The sequence below is a fragment of the Aegilops tauschii genome, chromosome 2 (genome assembly GCF_002575655.3).
Source record: "Aegilops tauschii subsp. strangulata cultivar AL8/78 chromosome 2, Aet v6.0, whole genome shotgun sequence".
NCBI lineage: Eukaryota > Viridiplantae > Streptophyta > Magnoliopsida > Poales > Poaceae > Aegilops > Aegilops tauschii.
Genome location: NC_053036.3, coordinates 585,709,878 through 585,734,144, shown reverse-complemented (window position 1 = coordinate 585,734,144; position 24,267 = coordinate 585,709,878). Strand labels below are relative to the sequence as shown.

Sequence of the window (24,267 nt, the reverse complement as noted above, 5' to 3'; positions counted from 1 at the left end):
TATAAAAAGACCCAAAGAAGTAGATACAACCAACCTCAGCCATCAAACCATGTCTATCCAAACAATCTAGATTGCTCCAATGATGTACTCAACATGTTTAGTGTGTAGGAGTAATTAATATCATATCAAATATAAATATCAGCATTAATTACATAATTAGCAAGAAATTAATATTCCACATAATAGTACTTTTCTGTTTCCAAATATGAGTCTTTTTAGAGATTTTAATATGTACTACATAAGGGGCAAAATGAGCGAATATATACTCTAAAATATGTCTAGCGTATATTTAAAAACAAAGAGAGTACTACGTGCAATTAATATTCTATCAAATATCAACGTGCATTACACGCAAACATTTATTAGTGAAAAGATAGGGAAGTGTGCTGCTTGAAACTTGGTCCAAAGTGAAATTGCAGTTATTAATGAGAATTGAGATATAGACAAGCTTTTTCGAATGGAGGGAGTACAACCTAATGAGCACGTGTGGTGGAATCACGCACCTTATACCAAAAAATTGAAAAACTTCGGAAAATCGATTCACCCAAAATTTGAAATTCATTCACTGGAATTGGAAATAATAAAAGCAGGCAGCACAAGTGGACGCCGCGAGGCACGGTATAAAAACCCGGCTCGCTTCGGCGGAAGAGCGAGAGCGACCGCGTTCACAAGCCCCACACGGTCCCTTACCTCGCACGCCAGCAGACTCGCCGTTACCGCCGCCGCGTCGTCGAGGAACTCCGATGGCCTCCACCGGCGGAGGCACCGGCGGAGGCCGCCACTGGCTCGAGGACGAGGCGCCCGACCTCCGCTCCCGCATCCGCCAAACCCTGTGAGCAGCCACCACTCCTCCCTCAGCTCCCCCCCTGTCCGTGCACCCCCGTCCCCAGCCCGTACAGCGTCCCCCGCCGGTCCCCGCCCGCGGTCGATCGCCTGGGGGATAGAATTTCTGGCGGATCCCCAGGCCCCGCCCGGATCTGGGAGTTGGGTCGAATGGAATTGAGCGGATTGGTTGAGGGCTTAGGGGTTTCGCGTAGCCGGCGGGGGTTCAAGCCTTCCTCTCCTGGTCGATTTTTTCGCTGCTTGCTGCCGCCGCGATGCTATTTAATTTAGGCAGGTCGGGAATTGGTGAATCCATCGGGTGCGTGCGTGCGTGCGCCGATGACGGCTTTGTCAGTGCTGAGTGCCACTGGAGCTCAGCTTGGTTTTGATCCGGAGGCAGTAGGGTGTCTGTTAATTGACTTTTTGGGTGTCCATTACTTGGTCTTTTAGCAATGCTGTTTAGCTGGTTCGCTCCCCTGCTAAGTACATTGTTAATGGTTAATTTGATGGTGTGCCTCAACTGTCGACACACCTTTTTCATATGCACCTGAGGCTAATTTTCTTCTTCACAAACTGGAAACTGTTCTCGGATGAGTTTGTCAGTATTTATGGTTAATTGTGGGGCTAGGTTCCAAATGTATATCTTGTGCTCAGAGCTTCAGAGTGTTGTTGTAATACGAGCTCTTGCTTTGAAGTATCTTAACCTCATTTCTTTCTAATTCTATCCAGAACGAGCAAATTGGCCCGATATTATCAGCCTAGGTATGCCCCTGATTCCCAGGAGGCCCAGAGATTTGTTGCCAACTTCGAGGAGGTGGCATTCAGGGGGACCAACAGTAAGGTGTGTTTATCCGCTCTGTGCTTCCTTGCACCAGTCAGTCAGCATTTTCCTGCTATGTTTTAAATCAAGGCAATCTAGAATTTTTCATATCGTGCAGCCAATTTATATGTTTCTGCTACTTATTTGGACAATGTGAGGAAGCAACGTTACGCAGCTGCACTAATTGTGTTTTCTTTACTCGGCTCACATCTGAATTTTATTCACTTTGTGTCATGCTGTAAGGATTTAATTTAACTTTTGATCTGTCCAGGAAGACTACATGAGAAACATATCAAGCAAGTTGCTCATTATGGAGAAAAAAACAAGTGGACTCTTAGAACGACGAATGCAGTCACGTAGTCAATTGCGACTTGCCAATGCAGCTCAGGCTTTACAGGGAGGCAATCCTTCTGTAAGGCCAGAGGCAGGGATGATGGCTACTCCAGGGCCAACTTCTCAGCCTATGACGCCTCAAACTTCAGGCCTAGTGCCCAACCAGCAAATGGTTTACCCTCGCAACAAAAACTTGCAGACCGAGGTTGAGCAAAAGCACCCTGGCGTCATGAAAATTCTGGATCAGCGTCCAAAGTTTCAACCCAAAGAGATCACTACAGTAGGGCCAGGTGTCAGTCTGTGGCAGATGCAATCAGGAGCCAGTCAGAGTCAGAGCCAACATGCGTCCAGGCAAGCACAGACTACAAACTATGTAGGTTGCAGCCCACCAAGTGTGTCAAAGCCAGCTGGGGGACCGAATTCTCTGCAAAATCACCTACTTGGCCAAAATGGTAGTTCCGTTGGAAGGCAGCAGCCGCAGCTGACAAGTATGAATCAGCGAAGTTCAAGAGCCAACCAACAAGAGATGGGCATGCAAAAGTACCAAATGCTTGGAGCACAACAAACTGATATCTCCAAGATGCAGCCCAGTCAGCTTGGAGGATGGAATAATCAGAAGGATACTAGAAAGACAAATCTGTTACAGTCATCGGTCAAGGCATCTGAACGTGAGCCTATGACTCCACCTCTACAACAGATTGCCGGTGCTCAACAAAGCACTTTGCTTTGTCAGAGCTCCCAGAATACTGGTACTGACTGCTGCTTTCTTTAATTAAAAACTGTGAATGCCATAAAACTTTGCTCAATGTTTTCCTTTGCATTGGTTGCTGTTCATAAGTTAAAGTATTTGTTATTTCAGCTATGATGGGCAGTGCTAGAGAATACGATCTAATTGAGGGGATGTTTTCGCAGGTGAGAATCCTCTATTTTATACGTGTTGAGTAAACCCTGTTTAGTCATTTAAGGTTCTTGTATATATAATGGGTGTTGGTTTTCCTGTCCTTGTATTTAAACAAAGTGTTACTAGCTGAATGACTGAATCAAGTTGAGGTTGTTTTGTTAAATTTGTACAGCTCGGCCTAATTATATTGTTGCAATGTTTCATTGCAGATCAAGTCTTGGAAGGATGCTTATTTTTCGCAGTTTGTGGAACTGGAACGTCGAGTTGTTATTCCAACACTAACAGAGGTCCCTGTTCTTTTTCTAGAGATGAATCTTCATTCATTGATAATTTGCAGCGCATCTCTGTCACTTACAACCTTTGTTCCATCTCCATACAGGAACAATTCTTGTCACTACCTGCAGCAAAAGCTAATGAATACAAACGTAAAGCATATGCCAAGAGATCAATCAGAAAGATACTGAATTTCTTGCTGTTGGAGAAAAGTGATGTAAATGAGGGTTTGAAGTTGGACTTCCCCAAGTACAAAGAAGACGTACAGAAATTGGTGGCTTATATTGAGAGGGGTAAAGCTCACAATGCAGAGATGAATACAGGATATCAGTTGCCGAATTGTCGTGAGCAGCCTCAAGTAATTAATCTTCCTGGCAATGCATCCTCAACCAGTGGTGGTAAAAGGTAGGAAAAAAGCGGTAGCTTGGAAAAATCTGGAGATATTAAGATCAACTCTTCTGTTTGATGCTATTCTATGTATTTATTCTGAAATATCGAAACAGAATGCTAAGAATATCAAAACAGAATGCTAAGGAACATTTATTCTGAACAATATGTCATCCTTAATAACATGAATTTTATTTCTGTTTAACATTTTTATAGTAACCAAAGTCTAGCAATTCTGTTCACTCTTACTCCCTATTCTTCAGAACTTGACATGACAAATGTGTGTAATTCCCTTTATTTAATGTGTTTCTCCTATTTCATTTGCAGTAGACAGCAAAAGCAACCTGCAGACACAAGCATTTTGCAGTCAAGGCAAACATATATGGCTAGAACACCACCACCTCGTGAACAGAGCAATGGCAACCACTTTTCTTCCAGTATGCTTGAGTCCTTGACCCCCTCACCAGTTGCAAATCCAGTGATAGCACCAGCATCACGTTGTGATCCGCTGATCCCAATGGACGTTGACAGCATATCTGCCTTCTTGTTGCACGGAAATTCAGCAGCACCAGCACCAAAAGCAAACGGTTCTAACCAAGTCACTCCTACTAAACCGACATTACCAGCCTCACCACGTCAGGCAGACATAGCAGCTGGTCAAGCAGAGGTTCAGGCGGGAGCTGGAGACAGAACATCGGTGACTGAAAAGCCCATCGACCGCCTAATGGCTGCGGTAAGTGTACCACATGGCTGAGCTCAGTCCAAGTTCATGAATTGTTGCAATCACTTATACTGACGGTTCTGTGCTTATTTTGTATGTAACATCAGATACGATCTTCATCACCGGCAGCTCTACGCAGCTCAGCTAATTCAATTTGGTCTGTCCTCAGCATGAGCGACACTATACCACATGGGCAAATTGGCACAGTTTTGGATGGCACATCCTCTCAGCAGCAGCGGGGTGGATCTAATACTGCGAGAAAAATGAAGCGAGTTTTCAATGATACAGCAGCACACTCTGAATCGCTACCACTGGGAAGCATGGATGGCAGTTGCATGACATTTGAGTGTGACGCCTCAGACTCTGGATCCAGCAGCGAGCAGAACATTAAGCGGCCGAAAACACAGGTAACACGCTTGGTCATTAGTTTCTTATTAAGTTTCTAATCAAATGCCCATATGTTCTTTTATCTATTGAAGCCCACTTGACTTTCTGTTTGTCATCACCTCATGACAGTCTTAACATACCTTGAACATTTCTTGGCAGAATGTTAATGATGCTCTGTTGAAAGAAATTAAATCTATTAATGACACACTGATCGACACAGTGGTCAGCATATCTATGGATGGGATCGCCCCTTACGATGGCGGGACAACAATCAAACTGTCTTACAGCGCCGTATCGCTTTCACCGACCGTGAAATCACTCTTTGCAACATCTGAAATGGTACTTTATATTTCAGAGTTCAGACACTTTGCTGCACCTTACGCCACATCCTGCAGTTACCCCGATGTACTGACTGATTTTCTCCTGATGCAGTCCCTTGTCTTGCCCGTGAAGCTATTCGTCCCAGCAGATTATCCGAGCAGCTCTCCGGTGCCTATCAATGACGAAGGAGATGAGGTGCCAAGGTGAGTTGAGCATGTCCATGCTAGTCTACTACTACTGCATCATCAGGATGTCCAAAGTTGCCCCTGCTTCACAATAGCTTTGCCTACCCACAGGAGGAATTCCACCACCATCTCAGCCTCGGTAGACGTGGCATTCCGGCACGCCCTCCGTGGTCTCCTGGAACCCTGGTCGATTGAGGCGGTGGCCAGGGCATGGGATGCCTGCGTGCGAAAGGCCGTGACACAGTTTGCACACCGGCTTGGCGGGGGGACGGTCAACTCGATATTTGGCGGGTGGGAGAGATGCACTGCCGCATGAGAAATGGATCAGATATAGGAAAGAAATTAGTGGGGATCATAACCATCTTGGGTACAGGGCAGTAGCAGAAATGTAGAGACTTGCGTTTTTGACATCTGGGGCATATTTGTAGATGTAAAGTGTTGTTTTGGAAGGGTTAAATGTAGAGTGGTGAACGCCAGTGGATGACTGCAGATATGTGAAATTTGTTGTGCAATTGTAGACTCTGAAATGAGAAACAGTAAAGCCGAAACTGTAGATATGTGTTTGAAAATTGAAATTTGTTCTGAGTTCAAAGAGTGCAAAAATTGTTTTTGTTTCCAATCTTATTCTGATTGGGCAAGAAAGCCGGCCTTTTACTGTATTGGCAACTTATTTTGTTGACTCTGACAAGTAGTGAGAGCTTGATATATACTCCCTCCGTTCCTAAATATAAGTCTTTGTAGAGATTTCACTATAAACCACATACGGATGTATATAGATGCATTTAGAGTGTAGATTCACTCATTTTGCTCTGTATGTGGTCCATAATAGAATCTCCTTCAAAGACTTATATTTAGGAACGGAATGATTTCTGTTCCAAGTTCTAAGTGGTTACAAGCTTTGACAAAGAGGCATTCTTCTGTTGATGGGACAAGAAAGATGGTGCGTCGATCACTCGTGGTCATGGTAGTAATAACTATATTAACAAACAATTAGTTAGTTAGAAGGCCTGTTAGAACTCGAAAAACGACACCCTATGGTCTGCTTGTGAAGTGAAGCTTTCAGAAGTTGATACGTAGTTGATGGTTGGTTCCCACATATACGGGGCATTCTGACTTTCGTAGTTTAGCCGGCCTTTTAGTGGTCGACTGATACTGGTGTGATGCATATTTTCTACTCCTTAGTAATCTAAACGCTCTTATATTAGTTTGGAGGGAGTACTAGTAATGTGCATGTTTTGTTGAATAACTTTGGGTCTGAACACGTGATGGATTAGATTTTACATTCATCAAGTTTGATACCTCATGTTTTGAGAAAGCTTGACGCACATGACCAGTAGCAAAGAAAACACAGAAACTTCCCTCAATTTTATACTGTGTCCTCTGTTTGCTGTTAGGTCCGTCTTGTGCAAGCCCACCGCAAAGGGATTTGCAAGCATCTGTGAACAGTTTTGCCTTCTAATGGATGTAATAACCTTGACGTTTCCCTTAGTTTATAGGCCTGTACGATGTTAAATGTTCTTGAACTGAACCTGAACTTGGTTGCCAAAGGTTTCATTTTCGTATTGAAAATGGAAACAGTCGTCTGCCAACTCTGATATGATAAACCAGAAGAAAAAAGAGTATAGGATGAGACCTGCAAGTTCCAGATAGATAAGGACTGTTCACCTGAAGAAGAAATGAAAACATGACAGACGGCAAAACATAAAACTGCAACATGCTGATCATCGCGGAAGACAGACAACGTGTGGTTCTTCACTCCTCAGGGCCATGTCTTTGCAAAGAAACGCTTCAGATCCTCGTTGCCGCCGGAGAAGTCCATGGAGTTCATGGCCTCCACCCGCTCCTCGTCCATATACGCCCGGGTCTGGTCCCTGCCGACGATGTACTCCTCGGCGACCTCGACGTAGCCGCGCTCGGCGTACTCGCTGCGGACCCAGGCCTGGAACCTGCCGGCCTCCTCCTGGGTCTCGATCTGCGCGCGTGGGCCGTACATGTCCGTCTTCTCCTCCTCCTCCAGCGACGGCCACTGGTCGCGGCTCAGGCGCCTCAGGGCCTTTACCTCGGGAGGGTCGTGGTCGGGGTCGTCGCCGTGGTCCTGGGCGAGGATCCAGTCGACCTCCTCCTGCGGCAGCCGCGCCAGCTTCTTCCCGGACGCCCTAGCCCCCTCGTACAGCTCCGAGAAGCCGATCCCGGCCCCGGCCTCGGCCGCTTTCCTTTTGTTTTTGCGCACCTTGAGGGGACGTGGAGCCTTCTTCTTGGCGCGCCGCTTCCTTGGCGGCACGCTCGTCCGCCGTCATGCTCCTTGTGGTGCGACGGGAGGACGAACCCTCCGGCCGAGCATCGTTTTTGGTCGATGCGATCTACCACGCCGCGAGATTCTGGGGAGGATTGAGGAACGATCCTATATATATATTCCACCGGCGGATCGTGCGGGAATATCGGCCCTCGTTCCGTTCGCAGAAAAAAGGATTCGTCCCGCGCGCGTGGTCGCCTACCTACTTCGGCGCCTTTGTCTTGTTCTTCCCATTTTTTGCTAACTATCTTCAGGAAAAAAAACATAATACTCCTTGCACCATTTTTTTGCGGCTGCTCCTTGCACCATTCTTTGGCATACAGAACTTTCGGTCTCCTCAGACCATAAAGTATTTTGCGCTCGGGTCATTTGGTTTATCTTATATTTTTAGATTTACTGGGATAAATTAACATTTGCTACGACTTGTTGTAATTCTAAAGAATAGTGCTAAAAATTGGTGTGTTAATGGCCACCAAATTTTATCCCAATAAATCCAATAATTTGGTGTGTCATAGGCTAGGGGACCATTTGTGGGCATGAGCCACCAAATTTTAAGTAATAAGTGAGTATCGCAAAACCCCAATTTTCGCTAAAACCAAAACCCCAATCGTCACAAAGCCTTGTCTTTCGTAGGGTTTATCACTTAAACATAGTTTTTGGGCTAGCTAATTTCAACTTATTTGGCCATGGTTTAGTAGGTTTGACATGTTTGTTGGCAGTTGGTTCACTTCAGGTGATGTGGCGTTAGTAGTCGCCACATGTGCATCTAATTTTTCTTGTGAAAAGGCAGAAGACCATAAATCAAATAAAGCCAACCCTTACTAGAACTTCCTTACAAAAAATAAGAAATTAAAAGCAAGTTTTTTAAGAAATCATCACCATCTTCCTCTGTATCCATTGGCGAAGCGCCGTGTGAGAGAAACTCGTTGCCTCCTCTGGGCCTTTGTCTCACCGGAGCAATCTTGTTGAAAGTCATGATCTTGTAGAAGCAACGACCGGGAAGCCATCGATGTAGGCAAGAAGACGATGGCAACCACAAATTGAAAAAGATTGTCGTTTGAGAGAAGCACGCACCAAGGAGGGCCAAGAGATAATCTCGACTCTAGATAGACATTAGAGGGGGACAAAATCTCAGACGTCCCCCGATAGAGTCGCGTCGCTGAGCTTCATCGGACGGAGATGGAACCATAGAACAAAAACACACCGCAATGACCACCACTTCTCCTCTTATGTTACACGCCACACTCTATCGTAGTGTTGGGACTCGACATGCCTCGTCGTGGCAGATGTTGCATCTGGCTCGGGCTAGTCGGCCCAGACAACCCATCGTTCCATGCCAGCAAGAGTGTTTCACTAGTAGAAAACTGGGCTTTGGTCACAGGGCAATATTCACATTAGTCCCGGTTCAGTCACGAACCGGGACTAGTGTGAGCATTGGTCCCGGTTCGTGCGGCTAGGGGCCTGCCGGGCCTCGTGGGGGCATTGGTCCCGGTTCGTCCGGCCCCTTTGGTCCCGGTTAGTGGGACAAACCGGGACCAATGGGCCTCGTTCCTAGCCCACCACCATTGGTCCCGGTTGGTGGCTTGAACCGGGACCAGAGGCTCACCCTTTAGTCCCGGTTCATACCACAAACCGGGACTAAAGGGTTGGTCCTCGTTGCGGTAAGAGTTTAGTCCCACCTCGCCAACCGAAGGACGCTCACACCGGTTTATAAGCCCGTCCCTCTCTGCCTTGTTGAGCTCCTCTCAAAGTGAAAATAGATGCCCTTATACAGGGAATTTGACCTAAATTCAGAGTAAATTTCTTTGAATTTCATAGAAATTTATTATGAATTTAGGTTGAATTTTCTCTATAGGCGCATCTATGTTCATTTTTTATAGTAAATAAAATAAATAAAACTTAATAAAATAAATAAAAATAAATAAACCTTAATAAAATAAAATAAAATAAACTATAGTAAATAAAATAAATAAACCTTAATAAAATAAATAAAAATAGCAGCAGTAAAATAAATAAAAATAGCAGCAGTAAAATAAATAAAAATAAAATAAATAAAGTAAAATACATAAGTAATTAGAAACAAAATGGAATAAAATAAATAAGTTTTTTGTTGTAAGTAGAAACAAAACAAAATAAATAAAGCAAAAGAGAAAACAAAAAACAGGGAAAAAAAATTATGCCACCTACTGGGCCACCACGGCCTGAATACGACTTGAAATCCATCCATGTGCCAGGATTCAGGCCCGCAGAAGGCCCAGTAGGCCCCACAGGCAAAGAGAACGGGTAGGCCCGAAAGCCTGCAGTTGAGAGGAGCTCGAGAGGGTGGGCGCAGCAGCGCTTATAAACCACTCTCGAGCTCTCTCAACTAGCGAGGTGGGACTAAACTTTTGACGCGGGACAGCACAAGGCCTTTGGTCCCGGTTGGTGCCACCAACCGGGACTAAAGGGGGCATGCGTACCGGTTCGTGGCACCAACCGGGACCAATGCCCCCCCTTTAGTCCCGGTTGGTGCCACGAACCGGGACCAATGAGTTGCCTATATATACCCCATCGCCACAGCAGAGCACTCCACAGTGCTCTGTTTTTTCTGGCCGGCGAGGGGAGGGCATTTGGGTGCTCTAGCTCACCTCCTATGCACATGAGGTGTTCGATGAAATGTCTGAGCCACACTAGTTAATCTTTCTCCTCTCGAAACTCGACCTCCGAGCTCCATTTTCCCCGAGATTTGTCTAGGTTTAGCGGTCCGTCACGTCCCGTCCCCGTCTTCACCGCCGTCGATCGCCCGCGCCGATCTCGTCGCCAGCACCACCGTGGTGAGCCTCTTGTTCTTATCTTCTTTTTGAAAGAAAAAAATTCTTACTTTAGATAGATACTTGTCTAATTTTGTTACTTTTATTATTCCTTCTTATTACATAGTGCGATGGTTTTGGTATCCGCCCCCGTCGGCCCTCGTCCTGTCTATGATTCGGATGTGGTATATATTATCTTTTTATAACTATTTGGTTCATTTATTGTTTATGACAAATATGCCGACCAATGTGACATAGATTTTATTTATCTAGGAGGTGATTGAACCGGAAATTCCAACCGACCCTATTGTCGAGAGGTTAAATTTAGTTGAAGAAGAAAACAATTACTTGAAGGAAAAAATAAAAAAAATTGAGGAGGAGAAGATGATATTGGAGTTGCATGTTGCGGATGTCGTCGATGATCACAAGATCAAGATGGATGCAATGCGCTTGAAGATTAGAAAATATGTCATTCATACCGAGGCTTGGTATCATTATGCCGTTGGATCAATTGTTACCTTGGTTGCGATTATGATCGCATTTGTTTTCGCATTGAAATGTTTTACATAGTTTCAATGTATGGTTTAATTAATTAGATGCTCTGGAGAGCTATATATATGTTGTTAGATGAGAACTATATATGCACTTTGGTTTTAATGTGATGATGAACTTCTATTAATTTGGTCACTTAATTATCTATTCATGATGTTCTGTAATGGTTTTTGACACACTTAATTATATATAATGCACGCAGATGAACCGGCAATGGATGTACGGTGACAGACACACCTCCGAGTACATTAAGGGCGTGCATGATTTTCTCGAAGTGGCTGAGGCAAACAAGCAGAATGGTTTTATGTGTTGTCCATGCCCTACATGTGGGAATACGAAGTCTTACTCTGACCGGAAAATCCTTCACACCCACCTGCTTTACAAGGGTTTCATGCCACACTATAATGTTTGGACGAGGCACGGAGAAATAGGGGTTATGATGGAAGACGGCGAAGAAGAAGAGGACGATGACAACTATGTGCCCCCTGAATACGGTGATGCTGCAACAGGGGAAGCTGCTGAAGATCAAGAGGAACCAGACGATGTGCCCAATGATGCTGCAAGGGGGGAAGCTGCTGAAGATCAAGAGGAACCAGTGCCCGATGATGATGATCTCCGCCGGGTCATTGTCGATGCAAGGACGCAATGCGAAAGTCAAAAGGAGAAGCTGAAGTTTGATCGCATGTTAGAGGACCACAAAAAAGGGTTGTACCCCAATTGCGAAGATGGAAACACAAAGCTCGGTACCGTACTGGAATTGCTGCAGCGGAAGGCAGAGAATGCTGTGCCTGACAAAGGATTTGAGAAGCTATTGAAAATATTGAAGAAGAAGCTTTCAAAGGATAACGAATTGCCCGACAGTACATACGCAGCAAAGAAGGTCGTATGCCCTCTAGGATTGGAGGTGCAGAAGATACATGCATGCCCTAATGACTGCATCCTCTACCGCGGTGCGTACAAGGATCTGAACGCATGCCCGGTATGCGGTGCATTGCGGTATAAGATCAGACGAGATGACCCTGGTGATGTTGACGGCGAACCCCCCAGGAAGAGGGTTCCTGCGAAGGTGATGTGGTATGCTCCTATAATACCACGGTTGAAACGTCTGTTCAGAAACGAAGAGCATGCCAAGTTGATGCGATGGCACAGTGAGGACCGTAAGAAAGAAGGGAAGTTGAGAGCACCCGCTGACGGGTCGCAGTGGAGAAAAATCGAGAGAAAGTACTGGGCTGAGTTTGCAGCTGACCCAAGGAACGTATGGTTTGGTTTAAGCGCGGATGGCATTAATCCTTTCGGGGAGCAGAGCAACAATCACAGCACCTGGCCCGTGACTCTATGTATGTATAACCTTCCTCCTTGGATGTGCATGAAGCGGAAGTTCATTATGATGCCAGTTCTCATCCAAGGCCCTAAGCAACCCGGCAACGACATTGATGTGTACCTAAGGCCATTAGTTGAAGAACTTTTACAGCTGTGGAATGGAAAGGGTGTACGTACATGGGATGAGCACAAACAGGAGGAATTTAACCTGCACGCATTGCTGTTTTTAACCATCAACGATCGGCCCGCTCTCAGTAACCTTTCAGGACAGACAAACAAGGGATACCACGCATGCACGCACTATTTAGATGACACTGAAAGTATATACCTGGACAAATGCAGGAAGAATGTGTACCTGGGCCATCGTCGATTTCTTCCGACCAACCATCAATGTCGAAAGAAAGGCAAGCATTTCAAAGGCGAGGCAGATCACCGGAAGAAGCCCGCCATGCGTACCGGTGATCACGTACTTGCTATGGTCAATGATTTACACATAATCTTTGGAAAGGGTCCCGGCGGACTAGCTTTTCCGAATGACGCTGAGGGACACGCACCCATGTGGAAGAAGAAATCTTTATTTTGGGACCTACCCTACTGGAAAGAGCTAGAGGTCCGCTCTTCAATCGACGTGATGCACATGACGAAGAACCTTTGCGTGAACCTGCTAGGCTTCTTGGGCGTGTATGGGAAGACAAAAGATACACCCGAGGCACGGGAGGACCTGCAACGTTTTCACGAAAAAGACGGCATGCCTCCGAAGCAGTATGAAGGTCCTGCCAGCTACACTCTTACGAAAGAAGAGAAAGAAATCTTCTTTGAATGCCTGCTCAGTATGAAGGTCCCAACTGGCTTCTCGTCGAATATAAAGGGAATAACAAATATGCCAGAGAAAAAGTTCCAGAACCTAAAGTCTCATGACTGCCATGTGATTATGACGCAACTGCTTCCGGTTGCATTGAGGGGGCTTCTACGGGAAAACGTCCAATTAGCCATTGTGAAGCTATGTGCATTCCTCAATGCAATCTCTCAGAAGGTGATCGATCCAGAAATCATACCAAGGCTAAGGAGTGATGTGGCGCAATATCTTGTCAGTTTCGAGCTGGTGTTCCCACCATCCTTCTTCAATATCATGACGCACGTCCTAGTTCATCTAGTCGACGAGATTGTCATTCTGGGGCCCATATTTCTACACAATATGTTCCCCTTTGAGAGGTTCATGGGAGTCCTAAAGAAATATGTCCGTAACCGCGCTAGGCCAGAAGGAAGCATCTCCATGGGCCATCAAACAGAGGATGTCATTGGGTTTTGTGTTGACTTCATTCCTGGCCTTAAGAAGATAGGTCTCCCTAAATCGCGGTATGAGGGGAGACTGAATGGAAAAGGCACGCTTGGAGGGGACTCAATAATATGCACGGACGGATATTCTTGGTCTCAAGCACACTACACAGTTCTACAGAACTCTACCTTGGTGACCCCGTATGTTGATGAACACAAGAACAGTCTGCACTCCAAACACCTGGAGCAGTGTGACGACTGGATTACATGTGAACACATCAGGACTTTCAGCAGTTGGTTGGAAACACGTCTCAGAGGTGACACCACTGTTTGTGATGAGTTGTACTCATTGTCCAGGGGACCATCTTCGACTGTATTGACTTACAAAGGATACGAGATAATGGGAATACATTTTACACGATCGCCCAAGATCAAAAGAGCACCAACCAAAATAGCGGTGTCCGCTTTGATGCAGCAACCGAGAGGGGAAATGACACATATTATGGTTACATAATGGACATATGAGAACTTGACTATGGACATGATTTTAAGGTCCCTTTGTTTAAGTGCAAATGGGTCAATCTGTCAGGAGGCGGGGTACAGGTAGACCCACAGTACGGAATGACAACAGTGGATCTAAACAATCTTGGGTACACAGACGAACCGTTCGTCCTAGCCAATGATGTGGCACAGGTTATCTATGTGAAGGACATGTCTACCAGACCGAGAAAAAGAAAAGATAAGGAAGCGAATACATCATACGATGAGCCAAAGCACCACATAGTTCTTTCAGGAAAAAGGGACATTGTGGGAGTGGAGGGCAAGACAGACATGTCTGAAGATTATGAAAAGTTTCATGAAATTCCTCCCTTCAAAGTCAAGGCTGACCCAAGCATCCTGATAAACGATGAAGATTATCCATGGTTACGGCGCAATAAGAAAATGACACAAGCAAAGAAAAAGTGAAGACTTTCTCCCGCAACTATTATGATGACACCATGCCAACTTTGTAACACACGAGTATGATACCATTGTCCGTTTTGTACACGAAGTGCATCTAGTTTTTGCCGTAACCCTCTCAACTTTCTTGCACATGCTATGTGGATGAAATGATGATACCATGCCAACTTTCAACCTTTTCAGAGTTCATTTGAAATGCTTTTCAATTTTAGGGTCTTATAGCTCAAAATAATTAGTAAATGCATGAAAAATAATAAATGAAGTCAGAAAGGGTTGAAAATTGATGATGTGGCTTTGAATGGTGCATTTTGAACACACAAAAAGTCAGGAGTTCAAATAAGTTTAAAAAAATGAAATCCCTTTGTAACAGACGTGTTTCCCTATGAAATCCTGATACTTCGAAAGAGATTGTCCGTTTTGTACACGAAGTGCATCCAGTTTTTGCCGTAACCCTCTCAACTTTCTTGCACATGCTATGTGGATGAAATGATGATACCATGCAAACTTTCAACCTTTTCAGAGTTCATTTGAAATGCTTTTCAATTTTAGGGTCTTATAGCTCAAAATAATCAGTAAATGCATGAAAAATGGTGCATGAAAAATAACAAATAAAATAAATAAGTAATTAGAAACAAAATAATATAAACTTTAATAAAATATATAAGTAGAAACAAAATAAAATAAACTTTAATAACATAAATAAAATTTATGAAACTAAAATTATCAAAGTATTTTCTGTTTAAAACATTATAAGCAACCTCTAGTATTATTGAAATTAAAATTATATAAAATTGAAGCAACTAAAATTACGAAGTATTTTCTGTTCAAAATCATTGAAAGCGAAAATAATTTCATAAAGAACTTTTTTTGTTAGAAACTTTAATAGCAAAAAGAATTATCATAAAGTAAAATAAATAAGTAATTAGAAACAAAATAAAATAAAATAAATAAGTTTTTTGTTGTAAGTAGAAACAAAACAAAATAAATAAAGCAAAAAATAAAACAAAAAAACAAGCAAAAAATAAAAATTATGCCACCTACTGGGCCACCACGGCCTGAATACGACTAGAAACCCATCCATGGGCCAGGATTCAGGCCCGCAGAAGGCCCAGTAGGCCCACAGGCATGTACAAAGAGGTTAGGCCCGTAAGCCTGCTTTAGAGAGGAGCTCGACAGCTCAGGCGCACCGCACCTTATAAACAGGTGCGGCTCTCTCTCAGCTAGCGAGGTGGGACTAAACTCCCACCACCACGCCGCTGTACAAGGCCATTGGTCCCGGTTGGTGGCACGAACCGGGACCAATGCGACCCTTTGGTCCCGGTTCGTGGCACCAACCGGGACTAAAGGGGGGCATTGGTCCCAGTTGGTGCCACGAACCGAGACCAATGCTCTCAGTATATAAGAAAGCACTTAGCGTTTTTCAGATTCATCTCCGCATCAGTTCCCCCCGCCCCGACGACGCCGCCAGGCTGCTCGAGCTCGCCCCGTCGACGCCGTCGCCGCCCTCTGCTGCCTCGTCGATGCACAGCCGCCCCTTCCCCGAGCACGCCGCCGGCGGCCCGCCCCGACCACGCCGCGCGCCCCTGCCCCGACCAAGTCGTCATCGCCCCAGCTGCCCCGACCACGCCGTCGTCGCCTCTGCCTCGCCCTGCCCCGACCACGCCGCCGTCGCCTCTGCCCCTGCCCCGACCATGCCGCCGTCGCCTCTGCCCCTGCCCCGACGCGCCGCCGTCGCCTTGGTCAGGGCCGGCACTGCCCCCTTCCTCCCTGTTTTTTCTGCACATATATATGATGTTTTTTTCCTGATTATATGTATATGTATGAGTATATGTATGTGTGTATATATGTTTATATGTCCTTTTTTAGATCTTTTTTTGCATTTTTATAAAAATGTATATATGTATGTATATATGTTCTCTGTGTATATATATGTTCATGTATATATGCAAAAGATAGATTTTTAGAAAAGTTAGGATCTTTTTCTGTTCATAGAGTTTTTTGGTGATATTAATTATTGTAGAATATGCAAATGTTTGTATATTCATATGAACAATGCATTAGGCAAAACCTTTACTTTTTTTGAAATTTTCTATTTGAACATTTTTTTATGAATGAGAGGAAAAAGGAAAATAAGAAGAGGAAGAAAGGAGAAGAAGAGGAGAGGAAGAAGAGGAGAAATAAATAAGAAGAGGAAAAAAGAAGAAAAAGAAGAGGAGAAGAAGAAAGGAATAGAGGAGAGAAGAAGAAAAAATAGAAAAAATTCTATTTTTTCTTCTTCTCTCCTCTATTCTTTTCTTCTTCTCCTCTTTTTTTTTTCTTTTTTTTCTTCGATCTTCTCCTCTATTCCTTTCTTCTTCTCCTCTTTTTGTTTCTTCTTCGTTTTCTTATGTTTTATCGGGTTTGTCGTCGTCGATATACCCCTCTCCCGATAACTTCAACACGAGGGGGGGTCGATATACCCCCTCCCCGATAATATTATTTTCCCATGTACGTATGTCGTCATTGTCGATATAACCCCCTCCCGATAACTTCAACACGTGGGGGGGGGGGGGTCGATATACCCCCTCCCCGATAACATTATTTTCCCATGTATGTATGTCGTCGTTGTCGATATATATAACTCCCTTCCAGATAACTTCGACATGATGGACGGTCGATATTTATACCCCCTCTCGACCGTGATAACTTATACCACGGGAGTACCCCCCGGCCCTCTCGCTCGACCAAAACTCTCGAGGACACCCAAACCCTAGAAAAAAACGATGTCGGTCTCCTACCCCCTCCCGCCGCGCCCCTACCCTTGAAGCGTTGCCGAGGCCACCCCAAACCCGGAATAAGCTAGGTCTACGTTTGCACTAATATATCCACCTGCTGTCATGTTTGTCTAATAATTGCCATGTTGTAATATTTGCAGAAACAATGGAGCACGGACGAGACGAGCAAGCAGAAGAGGTGTTGGGGGACATAATCTTAGCCGGAGGTGATATCTTGTCGTATCTTAACGACAATGATGGTCTGGAAGAACAGGGTGAAGAAGCAGGCTACGGTGATCGAAGAGTGGAGGAGGAAAGACATGATTATGATGGCTCCGGTGACCCAATGCTGGTGCAAGAAGGAGCCCGTGGTGACGGCTCCGGTGACCGAACAAAGTCCGGCCAGGTAAATATATTAGTTAAGCCTGTGCTGACTAGCTAATTGATGCATTCATTGTTTTGGTATGTACACATATTAATTAACACTCGTATTTCTTCTTTTTTCTAGCCCTCCGGATCGAGCACAACTTCGGTAAAGAGACGAGGCCCGAAGAGAAAGTTGCGCTCGGATGAAAGGTTTGAGATCACAGCAATCGCGCGCGACGGCCAACCGATTGAACCCATCCGGACAAAGGATGCATTTGCTGCTCAGTGCGGGGTTCTAGTTAGGGACAAGATCCCGATCAGCATCCACCAATGGTATAAGCCTAAGAAGGAAGACCCTGAGGTGTCTTATGTAAATGATATGCAGAAAGATGATCTTTGGACTGAGCTGAAGGCAAATTTCACCCTACCGCCAGAGGAGGATCCGGAGAAGCCAGTTAAAGAGCAATTAATCAAGTCTCATACTCTTAAGAAGATGGCAGACCTATTCAGGAGGTGGAAGAATGAGCTGAAAACGTTTGTCGACAAAGAAGAGACACCAGAATTCATCGGCCGGTATGAGAAGATCAGAGATCACTGGCCCGCATTTGTGGCCCACAAGACATCGGAAAAGAGTAAGAAGATGTCAGCGACAAACAAGAAGAATGCTGCGAAGAAGAAGCTTCACCATCGCACGGGGTCAGGTGGCTACCTCAAAGCCCGGCCTAAGTGGGCCGAGGCTGAGAATGATCTGCTTGAAAAAGGGATCGAACCACAGACAATGAACTGGACAGACCGTTGCCGGACTTGGTTCTTCGGGGCTGGCAGAACCTTGGACCCTGTATCAGGGAGGTGCGTTTGGACGAACGAGCTTTTGAGAATACCAGTCAAGAAGATTCAGCAATATATCGATGCAGCGCAGGAAGGGACGTTCGTTCCAGACAGAGAGAACGACGAGCTCACAATGGCCCTCGGGAATCCTGAGCACCCTGGACGGACACGAGGCACGCCAGGCTCCGTTCCGTGGAAGGCTGGTTTTCCGGACGCAGGCGGTTACAAAAGCTAGGAGAGGAGGAAAAAAATGGAGCAGACCCAAATTCAGAAGCTGCACGAAAGGGTTCAAGCGCTAGAGGAACGAGACGGCAATCGACATGCCGAAACTACCCCGCCATCTCAGCGGAGAAGCAGCGTGGCTTCCACCGAGCTACTTCAGCCAGAGCATGTCTTGACGGCTCCTGCTAGCTACCCCGTGGATGCTATCACGGAGTCTCAACATTGCCACCTTATGGCGCAATGGCAGAACTTCAAAGTCAAGGTGGCTGTTGGCTCTGTTTTACCTCCTGAACCCGGCGCAACCTACCACTGCCGGCCGATTCCAGAAGGATATGCTAGGGTGATGGTGGATGAAATAACAGAGGGATTTGAGGACCTCCAGCTTGACCACCCTACCGGTGAAGGGGAGACTCGGCTGGGTTTAGCTCTGAAGACTCCGTGCCTATGGCGGAAGGAGCTCATTAACCTTCCGAACTGGACGCCTCCGACGAGTAAGGGCAATCTGCCGCCGCCTCCTCCTTCGGCGAGTGATCAGGGCACTCAGCCTCCTTCTCCGGCGCGTGGCGGCACTCCGCCTCCTCCTCCGTCTCCTCCTCTGGCGAGTGATCAGGGCACTCAGCCTCCTTCTCCGGCGCGTGGCGGCACTCCACCTCCTTCTCCGCCTGCGCCGGCGTGCCAGAGCAGCCAGCCTCCTCCTTCTCCGCCTCGTCAGCAAGGGCGGAAGAGACCCGCCGCCGCTCCGGCTGCTCCGGCGCGTCGTAGTCCTTCTCCTCCGCCTCGTAAGCAAGGAAAGAAGACGGCCGCAGCCGCTCCGTCTGCTCTGCCGGCGTCTAGCAGTACTGCTGCCAGAGGCGGGAGGCAATACAGATTCGGTCCTTCTCTGAAGACTCCAGAAAAGTTACCATACGAGAGGACCGAGGAGGAGAACGCGAAGATCGTGCGAGCCGAAGTGAAGAACTTCTTTGAAGGGGTGAAAGCAAAGAAACATCCACCTCCGGAGGAGAAGGTAGATCCGGTGAAAGCGAAGCGCACTCTGAATGCCCTGACAAAACCACCAAAGTCTCCGCCGAAAGGAAACTATGAGCGCATTATTGCAAAGACATTTGTCGAAGCGGAGCGGTCGGGAAGTACTGTCAGTGATCAAAGGTTAAAAGAACGACGAGCTGGAAAAAAAATTGTCCAGCTCGGCGAACAAGCGAACCAATCGTGCCCCCCGCTCAAGGTGTCTAAAGACATTGTCGCTAATGATCCGAGGATGGTGGCCGGTTATAGCAATCTTGGAGATTACCTGCCCGACGATGTACATTATGAAATCATGGAGGTGGACGAACACAAATACCATTACGGGAAGCCTCTCGTCAAAGATGAAAGATCTCTAACAACGATGATGCGAAGATTACATGATTGGTACATGAAAACCTGGAGAGAGTCTGATGGGATGAATACTTTGACGCTGAGAGTTAAACCGGAGCATGACCTCGTTGGAATTGAACTGCTAAATGTTCCATTTGAGGAGTTCTTCCCGTTTTTCAATCAAAAGGCCCTCGATAAATCAACGATCACTTGCTACTGTCTGTAAGTAGTACTACTTCTGTCATTAAGTCTCTCTATATAGGTCAGCTCTTTCATTGCATGTATTTATAATTATCCTCACTATATTATGCAGATTGAAGATCGCCGAATTGAAGAAAAGACAAATCGGTGATATTGGGTTCATTAACAAAATCTCATAGATGCATATACGGTTGAAAACATGCCAAAGAAGCCGAGGCCAACTTGCTACGATCGTTGGTATTAAATCAAAACAAAGATATAATACTCTTTCCTTACAACTTCAAGTGAGTGTTACTGTCTTGTGCATATTCGGTTTCCCTTATTAGTCCAGGTTATGGTAATGTAATTGATGACTTATGCATGCATGCGCAGCTTCCACTATATTTTCCTAGAGATTAAGCTTGAGCAGGGAGTAGTAACCGTCTTAGACTCGAGACGAAAGATCCCCAGGACTATGCGGACATGACTCAAATGCTCGAGAAGTAAGTTAAATCGATCATTATCCACCATATCAGCAACTTTGTTCATTTCCTGATATCAAGTAATTGTTTTCTTTGTCTGGCAGGGTTTGGAGAAAATTCACCACAAAAGCTCCGGGACTGCCGAAGAAGCTGCAATTTAGACACCCCAAAGTAAGTACTATAATAGCATGTTCCGCACATCTCCTAGTGATTCAAGCGCTAGTTTCATCAATACCATTTAGCATGCTTGCTTATCAGTTAGATTGACCTCTATTTCTTATAAAGTGGTTGTGGCAGGAACAAGGGAATGATTTCTGTGGATACTACGTTTGCGAGTCTATCCGCCACACGACCTGTGAGCGGGGCTACTCTGACGAACAATATGAAGTGCGTAAGCAATAATATTCACAATTTTATTTTATTACCATCATTTGTGTTGAGTTTCATTTATTCATATATATATATATATATATGTATTGACCCCCTTCTTCAAATTAGATGTTTCGGATGCGGGATGAACTCCTAGCACCAGATCGTATGCGAGCAATTCAAGAGGAATTGGCGGCATTCTTCCTTGACCACGTGATCGCTGAAAACGGAGAATACTATGTGGACCCTGTGTTCTTACAATTTAATTAGGAGATTATATTGTAAGAGATAATTATTGTATATATGTAGCCGGTAGTGTCAGATAGATATACGAGAACTTGTTGTTCGACCAATCTCTCGGAGAAGGAGAGGTGGTCGATATCACTTCTTTCTGTATGCATATGTTCATGACGATCTTCTGTTTTCTTCATTTGCTTACTAGCTAGCGTGTCTAGTCCTCTCCATACGTATATAGTACGTAGCGTCGACCAAGCACGGAGATAAGAGAGGACACTTCTCTCTATTAATTAGCTAGCTAACACAATATATGAAACACCTAAATTAACCCCCCAAAACCCCCCAACCCCCCCCCTTTCAAAAAAACAAAAACCCCAGCCCCTGAAATGCTGACGCGTGGATGCCTATTGGTCCCAGTTGGTGACACCAACCGGGACAAAGGCCCTGCCTATTGGTCCCGGTTGGTGGCACCAACCGGGACCAAAGGCCCCCCTGCCTGGGCTGGCAGCAGCGGCCACGTGGAGGACCTTCTGTCCCGGTTCGTGTAAGAACCGGGACTAAAGGGTTAGGGCTTTAGTAACGGCCCTTTAGTCCTTGTTCGAAAACCGGGACAAAAGACCCTTACCAACCGGGGTAAAAGCCCCTTTTTCTACTAGTGTTTAACAAGAGGCCCAAGCACCATACAAAATTGTGTGTACCACGAGGGGGGGGGGGGGGGGGGGGGGCGGAGGGTGTGAAGGCCTGATCCTCCTCCGTGTCAATCCCTAGTGGCAACTTTTAGCGGCAGGTCACCCTCACACCAGTCCCACCAATGAACGAATATATATTTTTACTTTGCAAAAACAGACGAATCTCTCAAACATGAGATTTAGATGGGTTGAGGTTCCCTGCTCTAAACATGTGGTTATGCAACAAAAAACTTGAAAGTTGGTATTTTGGTGATACATTAACCCCAAATATTGAGGTTTCGCGCTATCCCATCTGTTTTATTTTTCACACAGGTAAGAACTAGCATCTTAAGGCATCAAAACAGAAGCGCGAGTTTTTATGGCTTGTTTCAGATGACATTTTAGTTCTGATCACATATTGATCAGCAGCCCACATACGTATCAGTAGGGAAGAATCCCTGTGGTCCTGCCGTACTCGACGAGGTCATCGAAGATCTCACTCAGGTCATTATACTTGAACGCGAATCCTTCCCCGATGAGCTTCTCCGACGACAGACACACTCTCGGCTCATCTGGGTACTCATCAAAGCTGCAAAACATATGTGGATGTTGGTAAACCAGCAAAAAAATAAACATGCGTCTGTGTAGACTGTAGAGTAGTTTAGACAACCGGTTCACATACCGTTCGGGTTTCACGTTGTATTCTGGGTACTTCTCCGCAAGGAGACGCGCGAGTTGCACGATGGTGGTGTTGTGGCTGCAGCAGATGTACCTACCTGCCGATGACTCGTTCTCGGCGACGAACAGCTTGGCACGGCAGAGGTCGTCTACGTGGCATATCGCCATGGAGTCATCTGTGACCGCCTGCAGGCCTAACAGGATGCCCAGCTGTTTCTCGTCGCCTGAAAAAACACAAGAGAAATGCAAGCAGGGATGCGTCTCTCACCGGACAACAGGGAGAGGGTGATGGGCACGCTGGTTCTGGCCTTGGAGTCCGGCGACGCACCCAAGGTGTACACGGGCAACATGGTGACAAGGCTGATGCCGTTCTCCTCCGCGAATTCGTTCGCCGCCTTCTCCAGAACCACCTTGGAAACCGCGTATCCCTGCCATGCAAATTACACATAACTAATACTGCCTTCTATGGATTGTGTATGTCCTTGTTAGAGAGACGGAATAAAAAGATTTATGTACCCAAGTTGGTGGCTTGTTGGCTCTGAGATACTCAACGTCGGACCATGAGCTCTCGTCCAGCACGTGGCCGCCGCCGTGCAGCGGCCTCCTCGACACCGCGGCATCTGACGATGTCAGTATCACCCGCTTCACCGTCCCGGCTCTCACGCAGGACCTCATCACGTTAAGTGTTCCTTGCACACCAGCTTCGATCAGATCTCTCTGCCGTCAAACACAAAGAACACTAAGTTATCCCCAAGGAGGAAATAGACTGACATAATTGTGTTACCACATGATGAAATGCCAACTGTGGGGGTGAACAAGATTTGAAGCCTTCTATGGCCGATAATAATTTGTCAGAGAGAGTCATGGTTGACAGCCTAAATGGTGTCCCGACTCACTCCTAACAATCGTGCAAATGAAAAAGAAACATGGTAGAAATGTCTGTTTACCTCAGGATCTGCTGATCCGAGGTTCGTCGGAGCTGCGACGAGGAAGACGTAGTCACAGCCGGAAACTGCGTTATCAAAGCTGCCTTCTTCATCCAACTGAGCATGGACGATCTCCAAGGGGCCAAGTGTTTCCAAGTCCTTGAGGTGGGAGTTCTTCTCCACGTTATCTTCATCATACAAAATACATAATCTTGAGAGTCTTTGGAAATTTGGATCAAAATACAGAATCTTTATCTAGTCGAGTCTGAACTCTGAAGAATCTGAGATTTCAGCTCAAATTCTACAAGATAGAACTAGAAACACGGAAGCAAACAATAATCCAACCGGGGTCTCTGACAGTCGTCTTGACAGCGTAGCCTTTCTCGAGCAGCAGCTTGATGAGTGCTGAAGCGATGTAGCCGCTCCCTCCGGTGACGCACGCCGTCTTCTTCACCTCAGCCACCGACATCTCGATCAGTACCTCTCCTGGCAAAGATCGAGAACGACGATTCGCTGGCTCACCTCACTTCAAGCAGCGAGGTCTGCTACGGTTGTTCGTTGCCACTCCGTAGAGAATCTGCATTTATACTGCACATACCTAGACAAGTTGCAGGTTCGTGACCAACTACAAAGAAATTTCTAGCAGTTGAAAGTGATCTGCACGCTCATCGATGACGCAGTGGCAGTCGGTAAGGTTGATGTGCGCTGTACGATACAATACAAACATTTGAACTTGGAATTGTTGACGCTGCTGTCGAGCTCACCAGCGAGCAACTGGTATATGGGAAGGAGGGGTTATATGATTTGGCTGGCGGCGGACGAGGAGTTGACTGAGAAATGTTGTTTTTTCTGAGCCTTAGAAGTCA

At 45.9% G+C, this 24,267-nt stretch overlaps 2 protein-coding genes across 3 annotated transcripts; one reads left to right on the top strand and one right to left on the bottom strand.

Moving 5' to 3' along the window:
- Positions 1-643: 643 nt before the first annotated feature.
- On the top strand, positions 644-5,769 carry LOC109766833 (uncharacterized). 2 transcript variants are annotated; one of them, XM_020325600.4, is made up of 11 exons: positions 644-832; positions 1,552-1,663; positions 1,914-2,724; positions 2,835-2,887; positions 3,086-3,163; positions 3,256-3,554; positions 3,867-4,269; positions 4,365-4,664; positions 4,804-4,983; positions 5,077-5,168; positions 5,262-5,769. In XM_020325600.4, the coding sequence occupies exons 1-11, from the start codon at positions 744-746 to the stop codon at positions 5,464-5,466; spliced, it is 2,622 nt and encodes an 873-aa protein (XP_020181189.1). In that variant the 5' UTR covers positions 644-743; the 3' UTR covers positions 5,467-5,769. The 2 variants fall into 2 exon arrangements, with proteins under 2 accessions (XP_020181189.1, XP_020181188.1); XM_020325599.4 differs by having other exon boundaries at positions 3,864-4,269.
- Positions 5,770-6,909: 1,140 nt separating this feature from the next.
- Positions 6,910-23,936, bottom strand: LOC109766837 (anthocyanidin reductase ((2S)-flavan-3-ol-forming)). Its single transcript, XM_040399867.3, has 7 exons — positions 23,747-23,936; positions 23,423-23,589; positions 22,992-23,192; positions 22,744-22,903; positions 22,480-22,699; positions 22,273-22,386; positions 6,910-7,363 (listed from the first exon to the last, which is right to left on the bottom strand). Exons 1-7 carry the CDS (start codon positions 23,868-23,870, stop codon positions 6,910-6,912), a joined length of 1,440 nt encoding a protein of 479 aa, XP_040255801.2. The 5' UTR covers positions 23,871-23,936.
- Between the last annotated feature and the right edge of the window lie 331 nt (positions 23,937-24,267).